General features: G+C 47.1%; 1 protein-coding gene across 4 annotated transcripts in view; it reads left to right on the plus strand.

Annotated features, from left to right (window-relative positions):
- FHL2 (four and a half LIM domains 2) overlaps positions 1-14,872 on the plus strand; it is a 66,225-nt gene extending 51,353 nt beyond the window's left edge. For 3 of the 4 annotated variants that reach the window (XM_058534370.1, XM_058534372.1, XM_058534369.1), the window contains exons 3-6: positions 791-965; positions 7,037-7,206; positions 10,102-10,288; positions 14,270-14,872. In XM_058534370.1, the coding sequence (XP_058390353.1) occupies positions 791-965; positions 7,037-7,206; positions 10,102-10,288; positions 14,270-14,421 (684 nt within the window). In that variant the 3' untranslated portion in view covers positions 14,422-14,872. The remainder of the gene's footprint in view (positions 1-790; positions 966-7,036; positions 7,207-10,101; positions 10,289-14,269) is intronic. The other variant, XM_058534371.1, reaches the window with a different exon arrangement.
- The last annotated feature ends 2,628 nt before the right edge of the window (positions 14,873-17,500 follow it).

Consider the following 17,500-nt stretch of genomic DNA (forward strand, 5'->3'; position numbering starts at 1 on the left):
TCCTTCTGTCACCGTCTTAGCAGTTCCTTCTCCTGTTTAAATAGTTCAGCGCCTCCCTGCTGCCTTCAGGATGAACTTCAACTCCCTGCAGACCTGAGAGGGCCCTCCTGGTCCAGCCCACGCCCTGCCCGTCCCTGGAGCCCGGCACACAGCTCCACCAAGCGCCCCTCTCACCCGCGTCCAGCTCGCGCACTCTCTCTGCCTGATGCTCCCTCTCGGACCCTCGCTGCCATCCACCCCACACTCGGCTGGTGACCCCCACACCTGAAGGCTCCGCTGACCCGCTTTCCAGCACCTTAGACCGGGGCCCTGTCCCGGGCCTCCCTGTCTGGCTCTCCCTGCACCCGGGCTTCTACCCACGCCGGTGCGCTCAGCCACCCTGCTGTCTGGTGGGCTTTGCAGGGCTTCCTCATGGCCAAGGGGCTCCTGCCGCCCGCTTCCTTCTCAGCGGGTGTCAAGTGAGAAGCATCGATGAGTCTCATGTTTTCCGTTTCTCCTTCTTACAGGCAATAGCTAAGGGAAATCCATTTGGTTTTCTAAAGCATCTCTTTCTCTCTCACACACACACCCACCTGTCTAAACGGTTGTTCCCGAATGCAGCAGGAGAGAAGGAGCCTAACTTGGCTCATTTCAGAGCTAGGTGCTGGTGGTCCAGGAAGGCCCACAGGCCTTGGCCCCTTTACTCCCTGTCTGCCCCTGGCTGTGCACCATGCCCCCTGCACTGTGGGTCAGGCAGAGCAGCTGCCAGCCCGCCTGTCTCCTCTGACCATCTCTGTGGTCTGGCCTGCAGGACTTGTCCTACAAGGACCGACACTGGCATGAGGCCTGTTTCCACTGCTCGCGGTGCCAGAGCTCACTGGTGGACAAGCCCTTCGCTGCCAAGGAGGACCAGCTGCTCTGCACGGACTGCTACTCGCACGAGTACTCCTCCAAGTGCCAGGAGTGCAGGAAGACCATCATGCCAGGTCAGGAGCGCTCCCTTCTCCCTCGCGACACTGCAGAGCCTGCCGCTCTTCTCTTCCCTCCTACTGGCTGAAGTTGTGCTCATTCGAGTGTTTCAGCAGATATGCGTTGTACCCTCCCGTGGGCCGGCTACTGGGCGAGGAGCTGGGTGCTCATAGAGGAGCAGGCCGAGAGGCATACCCACTGCTCTGCCCTCGTGCACGTGACGTTCTAGACAGACCCAGATTTGACCGCAGCCGGGTCAAATGCCAAGGAGAGTAAAGGTGACTTGTCTGTTGATGGGGGAGGATTGGGACCGTGTCCCTCGGTTTGGGGGGGGGGTTAGTTTGCTTCTTTCATTCGTGGGAGAGAGGAATCTTTTATTTTAAAAAACAGAGTGAACAAAAATATATAGAATTTTTAAATACAGAATTAAAAAAACACATCTTGTTAGACACGTACAGAAATGAAAACAAGGACAGTAACCACTATGAGAAGGGCCTAAGATTCGGACCCCGGACAACTGAGAGAAAGGTGAAGACAACGGCTGTGGCCGGCTCACCTGTCACAGATGATCAGTGACGTGCTCTGCATGACCAGTAAAGGGTCACTGGAGGGTACACTTGCCAGATTTGGTGGGTAAAAACATAAGACTCCCAGTTAAATCTGAGTTTCAGGTCATTTCTTAATATCTGTCCCATTTGGAACCTGTAATCTGGCATCTAACCAGAGAGCCACCTAAAACCAGGAGGGACCTCTGGCCACTGAGTGTCATGGGAGTGTGGCCCTCACAGAACAGGACAGAGCAGTCACCAGACTGCGGGCTCCAGTCTAGTGCAGCAGCAAACTGGTTGGGGACCCCGACTGCCGAGAGTAAACAAGGACCTGGGGGCTGTGTCTGGACACGAGGGCACGCGGGCTCCGAGGCTCCCGTCAGGAGGGCGCTGACAGAACGGCTGTCACATGAGGGTCAGCTTGGTGGGGGGCAGTGGCCAGCCCCGGCCTTCTAGCTGCTAAACAGCTCAATACAGCTGGGCGTCCCCCTCACATTGCTGGGGAAGGCAGCTGCTTCAGTGGGTCAGCACGCTTAATCTAGGAAGATTTAGGCTTAAGGGCAGACATATCGAGAGAATCTAACCCGGAGTAATAATATTGTCTTAAATCTTCTCATGAAGTTTGTGTGAAGTTTAAAAAAAATTGAGTCTAAAGAGTAAATTAGTCTTGTGAGTCTGACTGAACGTGTGTATTGAATAAGTGATTTAGACTTGTGATTTTAAATGGAAATTTTCTTAATTTAGAATGTTTTGATGTTTAAGATATCTTATGATTCATCATATTTATAAGTGTAATTCATTTTCAACAACAGTTACTTAAGAACTTGAGGTTTGGCTTGTTAGTTGAGGTACTTAACAGGGATATCCAATCTGTTGAATTTTTAAATGCCGTTTTAAAGCAGTTCAGTTCACTACATTAATAAACAGAACCAAACACACAGGCCCCTTGAAAGTGGTTTTTAAAAATCACTATATTCATGAATGCAATAATAAAACATATAAGATGAACTTAAGTTGAGGGTTTTGAGTTTTTTCCATCAATAGATTGAATGTTAATTTTTAGAAACCTGGGTAACTTGCTTACTAGTCGTATTTCCCACCATAGTGAGATTCACACGGACGTGCGAAGAGAATTAAGGCTGCAGAGATGATTGAGAGTCAGGCTTTTGACTCTTGGGTGGAAGACTGATTGCCAAACAGAGTGTCTGTTTTATTTTTGGTTTGCTTTGTTTTGGGCCATGAAGAGATACTGGAGTTCTGAGTGAGAGACTGACATGAGGGGAGTGTTATTTTAGGAAGATATGTTGGATAAGAAATAACCATTTTTACAGAGGCAAGGGGGATAACTAGGCTTCAGTAAGGTGGTTTCTTATTGCTACCACATTTCTCTGGTTAATACATCTTAAAAATAACTGCAACACACTATTACTAGAAACCAAACCCCAGATGATGTCCCCGTAGCCCTGCTGGGAGTGTGAGCGGGGACAGCCGGAGGCCGTGGTAGCTTCAGGTGGGGCACTGCAGGCAGGAGGCCTTGGACAAGATGCCGTCAGCATTGCAGGTGTTGGGAGTGAGGGCCCAAAGGTGGCGGCAGTGGGAATGGAGACTAACCCACAGAAAGCCGGCCACCAGGTCCTGTCCCACAGGGAGTCACGTGCAGAGACACTGGCATCCTGAAACAATGAGAACCACAAAATTAACTGAAAAACAAATTAAATCTTTATTAGGTGTTCATGACCAGAGCCCAAGGAAGGACCCATTCATGACTCATAGCAGACTTCTGTATATCCTCTTTCCCATCCCATTCTGCGGCTGCCAGAAGACTCTCCTTCCCCCTTGACGCACTGCCCAGAACTCGCCTGCAGCTGAGGGGGCGGGCTTTCTCGGCCTGCTATCTGCATCCTCTTCTCTGTGTTTACCTCCTGGTTTTTTCCTTCATTTGTTTGCTCTTCCTCAGCAGTGTTCTGCCCTTTTGCAAGAACAGATCTTCCTCAACTTATGATGGGGTTACGTCCTGATAAACCCATCATAAGTTGAAAATAGCAGAAATCGAAAATGCATTTACTACACCTAAGCCACCGAACATCACAGCTTAGCCTCGCCTACCTTACACATGCTCAGAACACTTACATAGCCTACACTTGGGCAAAATCATCTACCACAAAGCCTATTTTATAATAAAGTGTTGAGTGTCTCATGTAATTTATTGAATACTGTACTGAAAGTGAAAAACAGAACGGTCGCATAGGTACAAAATGGTTGTAAGTGTATCAGTTGTTGACCCTCGTGATCACGTTGCTGACTGGGAGCTGCGGGGGCTGCCCCTGCCCAACATCATGAGAGAGCATCTACTGCATATCGCTAGCCCGGGAAAAGATCAAAATTCAAAGCATGGTTTCTATTGAGCGTGTATCACTTGCGCACCATTGTAAAGTCAAAAAATTGAAAGTCGAACCATCGTAAGTTGGGACCGTCTGTAAATCCTGCTGGCCCCTGAGCTTCTCCAGTTCTCTCTCCCCTTCATTACCGTACCTGGAGGACCAGGTCAGGAGAGCATTCCTCTGGGGGGTGGAGGGGGAGCCACAGGAGGCGGCCCTGGGCGATACTGGAGCTCCAGGGCCTGGTGGAAGGTGCACACGTAGCCTTAGCATCACCGAGGTGGCCGTGGGAACCGCCAAGGTCTTTAAGAAGGGGGTTTGTCATTCATTTTGCGATAGTGCAGGATGCAGGTGTGAGAAGAATGCCCAGCTCGGGCACCGTTAATGCGAACGTAGTTCCATCTCACAACAGGCAACTGTAAAAGCATCAGCACTCCCCTCCCCACCTCTCAGTGAAGGGCTTCTCACTGATGGCTACCGGGGGATCTTCAGATGGAGACGCTGGAGAAGCCTGGTTGGTGCCTGCTGGGAGGGGGGCGCGAGCCAGGAGCAGGGAGTCAGGAAAGAGCGCCTCAGGATATCATGTTTGAGCAGTCTTGAAGGATGAGGAGCTGGATTTCAACAGATGGAGGTCAGAAAAGGTCACTTCTGGCAGAGGAAATGGACTGGGCACCAAAGGCAGGGTGTCTGGAAGAAGCCTGGTGTGTGCAAAAACCAGGAGAAAAAAGAAGCACTAGATTATAGCACTGGCTTCTCCACTTTGGTTTAATTTTTTAAAGTGCTACAACCAAATCAAGATGAACAGCAGTACAGAGCATCACATAGCTTTGGCAGTGAGTTTAGATACATAGGATGACAGGCATGTACTCATGAAAAACTCACCCACTGGCCCCACACCCTACAAAAGTCAATTTCTTGACGTGGTCAGGAGACTACGGTTCCCTTGTCACAAACCACTAGGTTTGTGCTAGGGTCCCCCGGGTCCCTACCTACCCAGTGCCGAGCCCCTGTTTGCAGAGGTTTATGCGGGTGCCCTAAGCCTCTGAGCACGCTCACGCTGGGACTAATCCTCCAGGTTTCTGGTTCCTCACTGGTTTATTTGAATCAGAAAAAGACACTCCTTCCTCAAGACAGTACTTCATCTGCTGGAGAATTGCTCTAATCTGTGGATTCTGTTAGAAGAAGGAACTCTGCTGCCACCTGCTGGCCATATCGTACAGTACTTACACACGTCTGTGTCAATGGCGGCTCTCAAATGTGTACCTGCCACCCACCTTGGGCTGGAAGTGCCCAGTGGATTCCCTACTAGGGACAGGAGTTTCCTGAACACTGGTGTTGATGTAAGACGATTTCAGAACACGCCAAGAATGCACTCATGTGGTCCTGCTTGCCGTCATTAGGGAGAATTATAATGGCCCTATATTCATTGACAAAATCCTTGGGTTTCTAGGCTGCTTTTTCAGAGGGAAAGTCAGAGATTAAAAGAGCAAGTGACAAAGGTATTCATCGGGGAAAAAACCCTGGATACCAAAGAAAATCATTCTAGCATTTACATCCAAATCCTTCCACCATTTTTACCTGAAATTCAACTGCTGAATATAATTTTCCTCATTTCAGGATTCATCATCCCATGACTGAACCCCATAGCTTTGAGGATCACTGTGTGCCACTCCCCCACACATCACATGAATTCCCTGAGTACTTTATATGCTCTATGGGAGGTGGTGCTCAAATGTCTGGTCTTGGAAGCTGAGAAAATGTCCCCAAAATACATGTAACAAAATGATCACGGAATGATCCTCAGCGCACACCCTAATTACTTGAGACATGGACATCTCCTCACCAACCTCACAACCAGCTAAAATACAGCCGCTAGCCTTGTCGTTTCAACCCTATTATTTTTGGACTTAGAGCTAAAGCCTAGTTTACAGACGTCTGCATTATGCTGCCCCCTGGTTCCAAAGCCAGCCATCCTGCTTTCCACCGAATCTCCCCTCATTCCCAGACTCTCAGTTGAAGTCTCACTTGTGTGCCCATCATTCTACAGTCCCCATCCTTTAATTGAGCCCAGGGGCTGGCAAAATTTTTCCATATAAAACCAAATAAATGTTTTAGGCCTTGCAGGTCATCCATTCTCTGTTGCAACTACTCAACTCTGCCCTTGTAGCGGGAAAGCAGTGCAGTGTAGACGATGGCAGTGAGTGGGTGGCGCTGCATTCCAATGACACTTCAGTTGTAAAGCAGGCCGTAGTCCAGACGTGCCCGCGGGCCCTGCCTAATGTGCTGCTGCCTCAGCTAGCCCGGGTATTTGGAACACTTTGCTCCTTTTCCCCAAATCCTTCACTTCTGCCTCATACAAAGGGTGCTCGCTTACTTATCTTTCTGAACCATCTCTTTCTATAAATATCCGTGCTTTTTGTGTGTGTGTGTAAAGTATGGGAAAAACATCAATCAACAAATCCTGAGCATTCCCTGTCAATCATGCTGGGTGGGGTTAGGGTGGGAGTAAACCAAAAGGCTTTCAGTTCTCCAGGACTTGGTAATCTACTCGAGGAAATAATGTAGATGTATCAAATGATAATAGTCGTTCAGAAGGAAGTAGGCTGTTGCAATGGGAAATTACTAACTGGGATGTCCAGATAACACTTGTGGATTTCACGATAGCACTTAGCACAGCAGGTAGGCCACAGCTTGGTGCATGAAGCGAGTGACGTGGAGGCTCCTTACTGAGTCAGGCTCGAGACTCTCGGTTCATTTCCATCCCATTGAGAAGCAGAGGGCTGTTTGTCAACAGGTCCCTCTGCCCCAAAGTCCACACTCGGTGAGGATTAGTCTGAGCTGTGCTAGATTTTTCTTTATATTTTATGATGCTGAGAGAGACAAATATTTTTTTCATTTAATGTTCATAACCACACTGTCCAACAAATAAATATTGAGTATGTACAGATATTGTTCCAGGAGTTGGGGGTCTAATAATGAACCAAAAGACAGAGCCCCTGCCCTCCAGCAGAAATTACTCCCATTGAGAGGTGAGCCTTCCAGAGCTACAGCCACTCGCCACGGTCACAAAATGAGATGGTGGCAGGTTCTTAACACAGATTGCTGGGCCTCCAAGCCAGTCCTTTGACAACTCTGCTCTTTCCTTCTTGACTCTCGCGGCAGGTACCCGCAAGATGGAGTACAAGGGCAGCAGCTGGCACGAGACCTGCTTCATCTGCCATCGCTGCCAACAGCCAATTGGAACCAAGAGCTTCATCCCAAAGGACAGTCAGAATTTCTGCGTGCCCTGCTATGAGAAACAGTATGCCCTGCAGTGTGTTCAGTGCAAAAAGGTATCTCTTCCTCTCCCTGGACCTCGCACTTTCTAGTCAGTTTGCCTCCATGGCCGCTGTTGGTCAGTTCTCCCTTTCCGAAAGTGAGTACACCTTAATGCTTGAAGGGCGAGGTAGTTAGGTCTGTCCTGCCTCACGTTCCATAGTTCTGACGTACTGCTGTATATTTTACCCATTGGACCTCTGTTCCAGTCCTTCTTTCAAAGACGTGAGCTTGTTGTGATCTGAGACAAAAATCCTTTATCCCTTCTGTCTTCTAGAACATTTCCAAATATGTGACTTGATGCCAAAGGGAAGGAGAATTGACCATCCCGAAGCTGTCTTTGTTACACTGCTCTCCTTGAATAAACAAGAAACCAACTGCTAAACTTAGTGAGAGGGAAGGAGGATGTGGGAAGAAAAGGAAAGGGAAAAGGTCAGCCGTGGATAGGGGACAGACCAGGCATCACACTGCCCCAGTCACCAATGTGCTGTCCTGTCATGGCTCTGGTAGTTAGAGGACAAAAGGAAGCCACATCTACAGGAAGCCCTGTCTCCTTGCCCACCCTGTCCACCCCCACGTCCGTGCCCTTCAGAGTGTGACTTCTCTTACACACACAGTCTCAGCACTGTTTGGACTGGAGCCGCCGACTTTGCCCTGGGCGGTGCCAGGTGAGGACTTAGTGAGACTGTCTGCCTCCCGCCCTTTATTGACCCCGCCGTCTCACCCCGGGGCCCTGCCTGCGCCTGCTCGGCCCTGGCTGGAATGCCCACCTCGCCTGCACCTTTTCAAAGGGCAGCGTGTGCTGATCTTCCTCCAGCCTTTCTCTCTTGTTTCCTTCTGTCTCATTTCCATTTTATTTACATTTATTCTTTTATTTTTTATTTTTTTGTGAGGAGGACTAGCCCTGCGCTAACATCTGATGCCAATCCTCCCCTTTTTTTTTCCTTGAGGAAGATTGGCGCTGAGCTAACATCCATGGCCATCTTCCTCTACTTTATATGGGATGCTGCCACAGCATGGCTTAACAAGCAGTGCGTTGGTGCGCACCCAGGATCCAAACCTGCGAACCCCGGGCCACCGCAGCAGAGCGTGCACATTTAACTGCTTGCACCACCAGGCTGGCCCCAACATTTACTCTTTTAAATTCCGTTTCTCTCTATTTCCCCTGTTTATCTACCGTGGATCCCTTCGTCCTTGGACGGCACTCTCATTCCTGTGTTTATGTCAGGAATCCTCTTCTCTGCTCACTTCCCTTTTGTTTTGTTTTTCTCATCGAGACGGAAGGAAAGTTCATTTTAGTTGCTTTTTCTTCCTGTTTTCTCCCTCACCTCATTGTCCTTTTCAGTTGCACAAACATAAGTGACACATCCTCCTGGGACACACGCCTTTGTGTGTGTGTTCATTAGTGCACAAGAAAGCCCTCATGCCAGAAACTTCCATTCTTCCCACCGGGGAGTGGGCGCTCTGGGGTACTGGGTGGAAATGCACTCCAGTGTGAGACTTTCAGGTACTTACCGACGCGTGCTTTGGAGGAGAACAGAGTCTTAACAGTATACCGGGAGGAAGGACCTGAACTCATCTGAGGGGCCAGGGGCAAGGCTAGTGTCAGGGAAGGACTCTCTAAGAAAGTAACAGCCATGCTGAGGCACATCTGAGCTAGCTAGGTGATGTGGAGTGGGATGGGGGATATGGAATCCAGATGGAGGGGGATGAGGGAGTGTATTCCAGGCTGAGGAAACATCTCACGTATACACATCTTCTATACAGACAGAGATACCTTCACCCAACATACTTTGCATAAATTCTGTTTCTAGGGGGAAAGCTTATAGGAAGATTATTAATGGTTTATTGTTTAATGAAAAGAGTACAGGATCGAAAGAAGTCCTGAACTCTAGTTCCTGCTTTGTCATTAACTAGCTGTGATTCTAGTTAATTCTAGCTAATTCTCAGGCAAGTCACTTAATTTCTCTGGGTCTCAGTTTGCTCACCTGTAAAATGAAAATAATATCTGTCTTAACGTAAGGACTTTTATACTTTATGTAAGGACTAAAGGACGTACTGGATGATATAGCAGTGTTAAAAAAAATAAAATGCATGAAAGTGCTACTGTGAGGAGTTTCTACTCCATCTTGCATTGCTATCATTCTGTCACACTGAGACCCACCCAGACTCCTCTGATATCTTACTCAGTTCTGTCCTTCACCCATTTTTTAAATGAATATGAAAAGCAACAATATCAAGAAAGAAATACTAGATAAAATTGAGGTGTTGATGACAGTTCTATTACATCTGGCTTCTCACAAGTGTTCTAACGGCAGACAGGGTAAGAAGGCAGGCTTTGGGCTTGTTTTTCCCAAACCTTCCAGGATGCCGTCCCCTCACTACAGCATCAGCAGGCAGCAACCCCATGGTGTCTTTTAAGTCTCTCCTCCTTCTACCACAAGTAACTGAACAGAGAGAGCTGCAGGTGGTGTTTGAGAGGTTACCCCCCGGGATACAGAGCTCTTTACAAGTGACTTAGGCACAGGGCTGGTAAGCAGTAGGGTCAGGATTCAGATCCGACTGTCCTTGCTACAGGCTCCCATCTTTCCCTCCCTGCATGGCAAGGAAGCAGTACTGCCCCACGCACCCATGCCTTCGCTTCCCCAGCATCCCTGGGAGGGCTGAGAGCAGACATCCCAGGACCGGTGTAACAAACGGGAGAGCTGGGGTCCGCAGCAGTGGACTGAAAGCATGTGGAAGGGGCAACAGTGAAGTCTGTAGAGCAGTTTCTCAGTGACTTTTAATAAACTGGACATTTTCTGGATGAGGGTCTTGCGTCATCCAGTGGAGATGGCTGAGCGTGAGGAAGTGTGCTAAGAACAGAGGCCACTCTGCCTGGGGAAACTGACCCTTGCTCTTGCCTCCTCCAGCCCATCACCACCGGGGGAGTCACTTACCGGGAGCAGCCCTGGCACAGGGAGTGCTTCGTGTGCACCGCCTGCAAGAAGCCGCTGTCCGGGCAGCGCTTCACGTCCCAAGACGAGTTTGCCTACTGCCTGAACTGCTTCTGCGATTTGTATGCCAAGAAGTGTGCTGGGTGCACCAACCCCATCAGCGGTGAGTGTCTGTAGAATTCCCTCTGGGTGCACGGCCATCTGCTCTTGTTCACATAGCCGTTTGAAGGTTGAACAAGGTGTAAGATTTTAGCGTGTGAATTTGTTTATGCACCTAGACTCTCTAGGCCTCAGTAAGGTCCTGAACAGAGCCGACTCTTCTGCCTACCTGCGTTCCTCTCCTTGTTACACCAGGAACTCTTCAGCAGGTAACGACTTCCCCTCGAGCTCACCTGATTACTAAGAACTATAGGGCCTGTTGCAGGAGGTCTGTTATTTCTGCTTTCGGTCAGATTATCTCCAAGACTGCAGCCTGTAAGTATATGACAACCACATCAGCACAATGAAGCCAGCATTCCAGGCTTAGCAGCGGCACCGTGTTCTTAAAGGTGCTCCGTAGCATCTTAGGCCTTTCTACCACCAAGCCATGGCTGTATGAAGGCAGAGGGCAACGTTCTAGGTGGTTCTTTCATATCCCCCAAAGGGTTGGGCAAAGTGAGAGCCCACAGTCTGGCTGGCTGGCAGACCAGGCATTGGACTAAACTAGTAAACATGCTGAGAAATTCAGTGTGGAGAGCAGACGGCTGGTCTGGAAGTCCTATAAATGTTCCCCACCTGTTGCCACACAAATCACTGGTTGGGCTCGGAGGGAAATGTGTGAGGGTTCTGTAACGGCACAGGAAAAGTTCCACGACGTGGAGTCCCAGCGCTGTGAATTCAGGTGACCGGGTGATCCCTATCCACAGTAGATGGCAGACACGTGGTATAAACACAGCGGCCCAGCCAAACGGAGTTCCTGGGTAGCTTTGCGTGTAACTATAACCACACAGACACATTTACACACCCTCTGTGCTCGTCCTTGACTCTTTTTCCTCAGGTCTAGAGCCCAGTTCACCTAACTCAGCTAACTCACCTAACTCACCTGATGTAGGAAGTCCCAGGTCACTAAAATCATCCTCTCCTGTGTATCCAGGGCTCATGTTTCCAAATGAAATTAAAATATAAAGAAGAGAAGCATAGTATTGAAGTCTTTCTATGTTAAGACATCCAATTCCAGCTGTTTATATACCAGATTTCTCTTGGAATCATTCAGAAGGAAAAATGCAATCTTCTGCCCTAACATATTAATCTTTAATGCTATTTTCTCAGTAACTTCTGTGGAAATAAGTGTTTATAAAATCAAGCTTTACAAAGCAATATAATCTACATAAAAGTACTTTTAAATGTAAAGTATCAGATATGTGTGTTAATAGTAGTTATTATTTAGCACTAAAAAAACAAAAAACACTAGAAAAACAGAATGAAACTTTCCTCCAAAAAAGGAGAGTCAGTTCTCTGAAATGCAGAGACTAACGTTCAGGAATTTTGAAAGTGCAGCTAAAATGTACTTTTAGCCAGATTCCTACACAGTTGTGCAAGAGTGTGAATTTAGGTTAATAGATCCTTACTTAGTTCTTTTTCTCTTTAACAAAATTTAAATGATTTTATAAATAAATTTGAAGTTGATATTTTCCAACTTTTTATGTGTAGTGATGCTTAATTCACACATAAATGCAGTTGATCCTCATCATTCAGAGTTCATATTTGCAAATTTGCCTACTCGCTAACACTTATTTGTAACTCCCAAGTCAGTACTCTTGGGGCGTTCGTGGTCATTCACAGACATGCGCAGAGCAGTGAATGCGTACGTGCCCACTCGAGGAGGAGCCAAGTGACACTCGCCCTTCTCGTTTCAGCTCTCATATTATGAACAAGGGTCCTTTCCACAGTCTGTTCAGTGCCATGCTTTTTGCATTTTTGTGCTTTTTGTTGGCAATTTCGCTGTTTAAAATGGCCCCCAAGCCCAGTGCTATGTTCCTAAGCACAGGAAGGCTGTGATGTGCCTTATGGAGAAAATACATGTTAGATGAGCTTCGTTCAGGCTGGAGTTATGGTGCTGTTGGCCGTAAACTCAATGTTACTGAGTCAACAATACATATTAAGTAAGGTGTCTTGAAACAGAAATAGACATAAAGCAAGGTTATGTATCGATTGGTTGACAAATATCTTGTGACCAGAGGCTCGCAGGAACCTAAGCCTGTATTTCTCTTAGCAGCGGTGGTTCAGAATTTGCTAGTTCAGTGTTCAGTGACTTTATAGAACATAACTACCTCAAATAACACGAATTGACTGTGTGTACATCTTGCCTTTAGGAGGATTTGTCTCCCTGGGGCTGCTTTTGCCTCCCATTTCTATCACTTGCCCCATTTGCTGGCATTTCTAGGAAACAGTGGAGCTTCTGAAAGGAGGCTTTCCGCCTGAGACAGCTGCCCGCGTAGCTCCTGTCACTAACATCTTCTTCGTCCTCTCCCCGCCAGTGCTCCTCCTTGCCCCTAATCTACAGTGGAGCAGGACTTACCAGAGGTGCGAGAAAGGAGAAAGCACAGAATGGTGGACACGCTGGGGCACCCTAGCAGCTTCTTGGCTTTTCACTTAACGCAGAGCGCTAAGAAAATCAACCATCTTCCAACCGCTCTGCAGCCCCTGCCCCAAAATCAAGTTAAAGTGTTGCCTAAACCACTGGCTTTCAAACTCGGCTGCGCATTTGAAACACCTGGGGAGCTTTAAAAATTACTGCTGCCTGGGTCATGATTTAATTGGTATCGGCTATGACCTGGGCGTTAGAATTTTTTACGAGTTTCCCAGATGATTCAAATATGCAGACAAGTTTGAGACCCACTGGCCTAAACCGTCGGTTTGGTTCTGCCTCAGGGCCAGGGCATGGGTGCTGGGCTCTGTAGGTCTTTCTCAGCCCTGAGTCTACGATTACGAAAGGCAATCCATACTCTAGTCACACTGGTTATGCAGAGTAACTCTTCTTGTAAAGCTCGATGATGTTTAGGAAAAGAGAGTTGAAAGACTTTCTAGTGCATCCTCCATCAGTAGCAGAGGTAGTGTGGCATTAGAAAGAGCACAAGAACTTGTGTTACAAGACCTGGGTTCAAGTCCTAGGCCAGTCACTAACCAGCTGAGGGGGATTAGCTCTAAGGTCTCCCCCAGGTGACAGGATTTAATGCCAGCATCAGCATAGCCAGCTAAGTCACAGAAGGAACTAACTGTTGGTGAATTACAGACTTCTCATGTTAGTCTGAAACCTCAAACTATTATAAATGGAGCAGTCAGTGTGGTTGCTTTGTTTTCAACATGGTAGACTGAACCATTGTTTTGGAAAGAACTCTTTGCAGTTGAAATTCATGATCCAAATTTCACCAAAATCGATTACAACTCTAAGAGAACCCCATGTATTTTATTCTATTTTATTTCACGGGACTCAGTGGCAGTACAAACCAACTATATTGTAATAGGCAGCCAGTTTAAAATATAAGATAGCTTCCTCTAGTGCCCCCATATCTTCATCATCTGCCCTCTCCTGTCTCGGCAGCCCCCTCTTCCACCAGTCTCACTAAATGTCCCGCTCTTACTCTTATCACCCACGTTCATGCTTCTGTAGCTTGTGTCAGGATATTCCCTCTGTAAGAATGTCATCCCCTCCTCCCCAACCACCCATCATTGCTTTGTGAGGCCTCTCCTGGCCATTTTCCTCTTCTGCCCCTCTTTAGCACTTCATTCATTAAATCACGATATATTTGGCACCAGACATGAGGCACCCAGTGAAGGAGTAAGGGAAATCAGCTCCCTGAGTCACGGAGTTTCATTCTGATGGGGAAAATCAAATACACACAATAGGCTCTTTATAATTATAGCATTTATCATACAGTTTTGGAGCCAGTTTATGCATGTTTCTTCTGATGTTTATGAGTTCCTCGAGGCTGTGCATCGTATCTGATTTACACGTGGATCCCCCACTAGAAACTCCTACTGTCCATCTCATAGAGTCCAAACGCAAGACGGAGCAAACCAGGATGCCTCTTCCAGTCCGTCGCCCGATTCTAGCCGGCAGCATTCCCTGCCTCTCCTCATCGCTGGTCTTTTTCTCTGTTACCAGGACTCGGCGGCACCAAGTACATCTCCTTTGAGGAGCGGCAGTGGCACAACGACTGCTTCAACTGCAAGAAGTGCTCCCTCTCCCTGGTGGGCCGAGGCTTCCTCACAGAGAGGGACGACATCCTGTGCCCCGACTGCGGGAAGGACATCTGAGTCACACCCATCACTGCTCGCCACACACAGATTTAGATATTTTCTTTCTCAACCACACGATAGTGTGTTCTGGTTTCCACCAGCCACATCGAGACTTTGCTCTTGTGCTTCTCAGTGCTACTCACGTTTGTTTAAGCCGTTTAATCCTTTGTACTAGTTCAATCCCAGGGAAGGAGAAAGCCCTATGTAAACCTTAGGTGGGAAGATGGTTTTGAAGTTTTGTAATCAAGCAAGGCAAATCCAAGTTAAAAATCCTTTTGAATATCTTTATAAATGTATCTTTCTTTCACTGTGTATTTAATTTTTAAGTGCAATTAACATATCACGATCTTGCAAGTTTTCCAAACTACATAAAGTAATGAAGAGTTGGTATTTACAACTGTGTAACTTCCTGTCACGTAAGGCCTAAAGCAAAATTATATGGCTTACAATAAAGTTATCCAGAACAAAATCTTCTGCCAGGCACAGTGTGTGAAAATAATGATTACACATTAAGGTTCTAAGTATAAACAACACTTCATTTCATGTCCACTGATCACTGTGTGAAGTGCAAGTTCTGATGGGCTGGGTCAGTATGACTGAAATTGCATCACGCCTTTTATTTCCAAGAAAGCCTTCAGCCAGCACCACAACCTCTTCCTGGCTACCTTCTCTGTCCCCCTCTCCCAGACTTTCTTTCTCTTGGAATTTAATGCTCTGCATTTGATGCAGTAACATCAGCTACAGGATCTGAGTTAATGACAGTGAAGGCAGTTTTGGGGTCCTTTTCTTGACAGCGCCTGGTGCCATCCCAGTGTCATGGATCCACATCTTACACTGACCTGCCTTCTCTTCCATAAAGTGAAGGATTACAAAAGGACACTAGCACCTCGAGGCCAGAGATGACATCTCGTTCATCTGTTCATTCTCAACACCGAGCAATTAGGGCCTTGAGTAAGTGTTTCTGAAAAGATAAGAAAGACAGTAAAGAGACAGAGACAGACAGAATCACTGCTATAAAGATAACACCCTGAGCTCTTCATTTGGCAGTAGTCTATAAAATCATCTTTGAAAGCACAGTATATAGTTGGAAAGCACTGAGCCATTTATGAGACAAGGCATTTGCATATTTCTCTTTTTAGAATGGTAACAATAGTGACTTTTTGTCCTTAGTTTTCTAAGACAATGCAATATGATAAACGATATGCTGTGCAACAGAAAATCTGGTGGAAATCAAGTCCCATCTGTGCTGAGCATATGTGAAGTCAGTCTCTTAATCTGAGTGCTGGTCACCACGAGAAGTGTTTGATAATGTCTGAGACAGGCTTTCTGGGTTTACAGTTAGCTTGAGGCTTTGCTTAAAAGGAATAACTCCACCTTGTTAGTTGTTTTGCTCTCTTGTATTATCTTACATTAACTATAGTAATAATATCTTATATTAATCTTATATTAGTTACTTCATATGTAATAAAAGTTAACAGCATTCTTGCAGATGTGCTTTTTAAAATAGCAAAATTCCCCCCAAAAAAAGTAAAAGCTTTCTAAATTTCATTATTCAACATCTGGTTCCTCATTAAAACCACAAATACACGAGTCATATCCAGCCTTAAATTAATGGTTAGGGGGAGTCACGCTTCCAGTAAGTAGCTCCTACTGGACTAATCCTCCCTCAAGTAACAACCATTCTGGACAAACTATTTTTAAAAATTTTGCAAACACTGGAGCATGACCCAAAGCAGGAAGACTTTGGAGGGTAGTGGACACCTGAAGAAAAGAATGGCAATGGGTGGGTTTCACATTTTTATGGTTTTTACCCAAGGGCGGCTCCAACAGGGTAGCTAAAACCCTGTTAGAAAACCTGCAGTCTTACTGGCTTGAAGAACCAGAAGCCAGAGTTTGGGACAAACAGCCCCTTGAAAGCAAGAGGGAAAATTCTAGAAAAGAGAGCCCCAAGCTCTTTGTATGAAATCTCTACAAATCCTGGCTGACAACTGAACCATGCATGCATAGACCAGACTCCAAGCAGCCCAGCCAAGGCTCAAAGTGCTGACTGGGTGGGACTTTCGGATTGGTGGTATGCAGAGCTCAGAGACGCTCTTCCCAGAGAAACAACCATTTAACTGGGAAAACTGTGTATATATAAACTGAATAACTTAAAGTCTCTGAAAATTTCCCAAAAGCATACAGCAAATGAAGAAACATTTATTCAGGAAAATCTACTACATGTTAATAAAAACAGTGAGAGTCTGTGGCGTTTGAGCCATAGCCTGATCCCATCTCACCCCCTCCCCAGCTTCACGTGACAGGAGCTCTGCTCCGGGCCATCTACTCCGGGCAGGTGCAGTCAGGAAGGGAAGGGCTCCTTGCTGGTCTAGGGCTCTGACCCAGGTGGGACAGGCTGAGCATCCTGGGGCTCCGCCTGCCCCTGCTCCAGCCTGCTCATAGGGTGGAGGCTCCACATCAGAAGGGGCAATCTGAGAAGACCAGGGGCCACCATCCTCCCCTCCCAGCACCTAGTCGTAAGGAGTGCTACTCCAGGAGAAGCAGGACCTTCCAGCTCCCAGGGGGAGAGGCAGGCTTGGTGAACTGGTAGCTCAGCAGCTCTGCAGGAGAGGGCTGACTTTATTTGGTACCAAGAATGCAGAAATCTGTGCCTAAGGGGAATGTCAAAAACTACAGAGATCTTGGTGGCAAGCAATTAAGAGGGGGCTGGTAGCTCTATGATACTAGCAGCAAAACGCAAAATGGCAGATCATCCAGAAGTTTAACAGAGAGAACCAGGGAAAGAGACGGCTAAGAAGAGCCCTCCTGGGATCCCATTTACCCTGGGGGTCCAGAAGACTGTGGGCATGGAATGGATTGCACCACTCAGGAACAATCAGCGTGGGATGTGGAGCAGACTTGAAAGCATTCTCCAAGCCAAACACAGACCACCAGCCAAGAGCAGAAGTCTTATTAGCTCAAAGTGCTCAAGCAGAACCTCTGACCAAACACTGGCTGAACATATATTATAACCATGTTCAAAGAACTAAAGGAAACCACGTTTAAAGAATTAAAGGAACATGTATGATAACAATTCCTCATCAAATAGAGAATTCCA

This window comes from Diceros bicornis, chromosome 40 (genome assembly GCF_020826845.1).
Source record: "Diceros bicornis minor isolate mBicDic1 chromosome 40, mDicBic1.mat.cur, whole genome shotgun sequence".
NCBI lineage: Eukaryota > Metazoa > Chordata > Mammalia > Perissodactyla > Rhinocerotidae > Diceros > Diceros bicornis.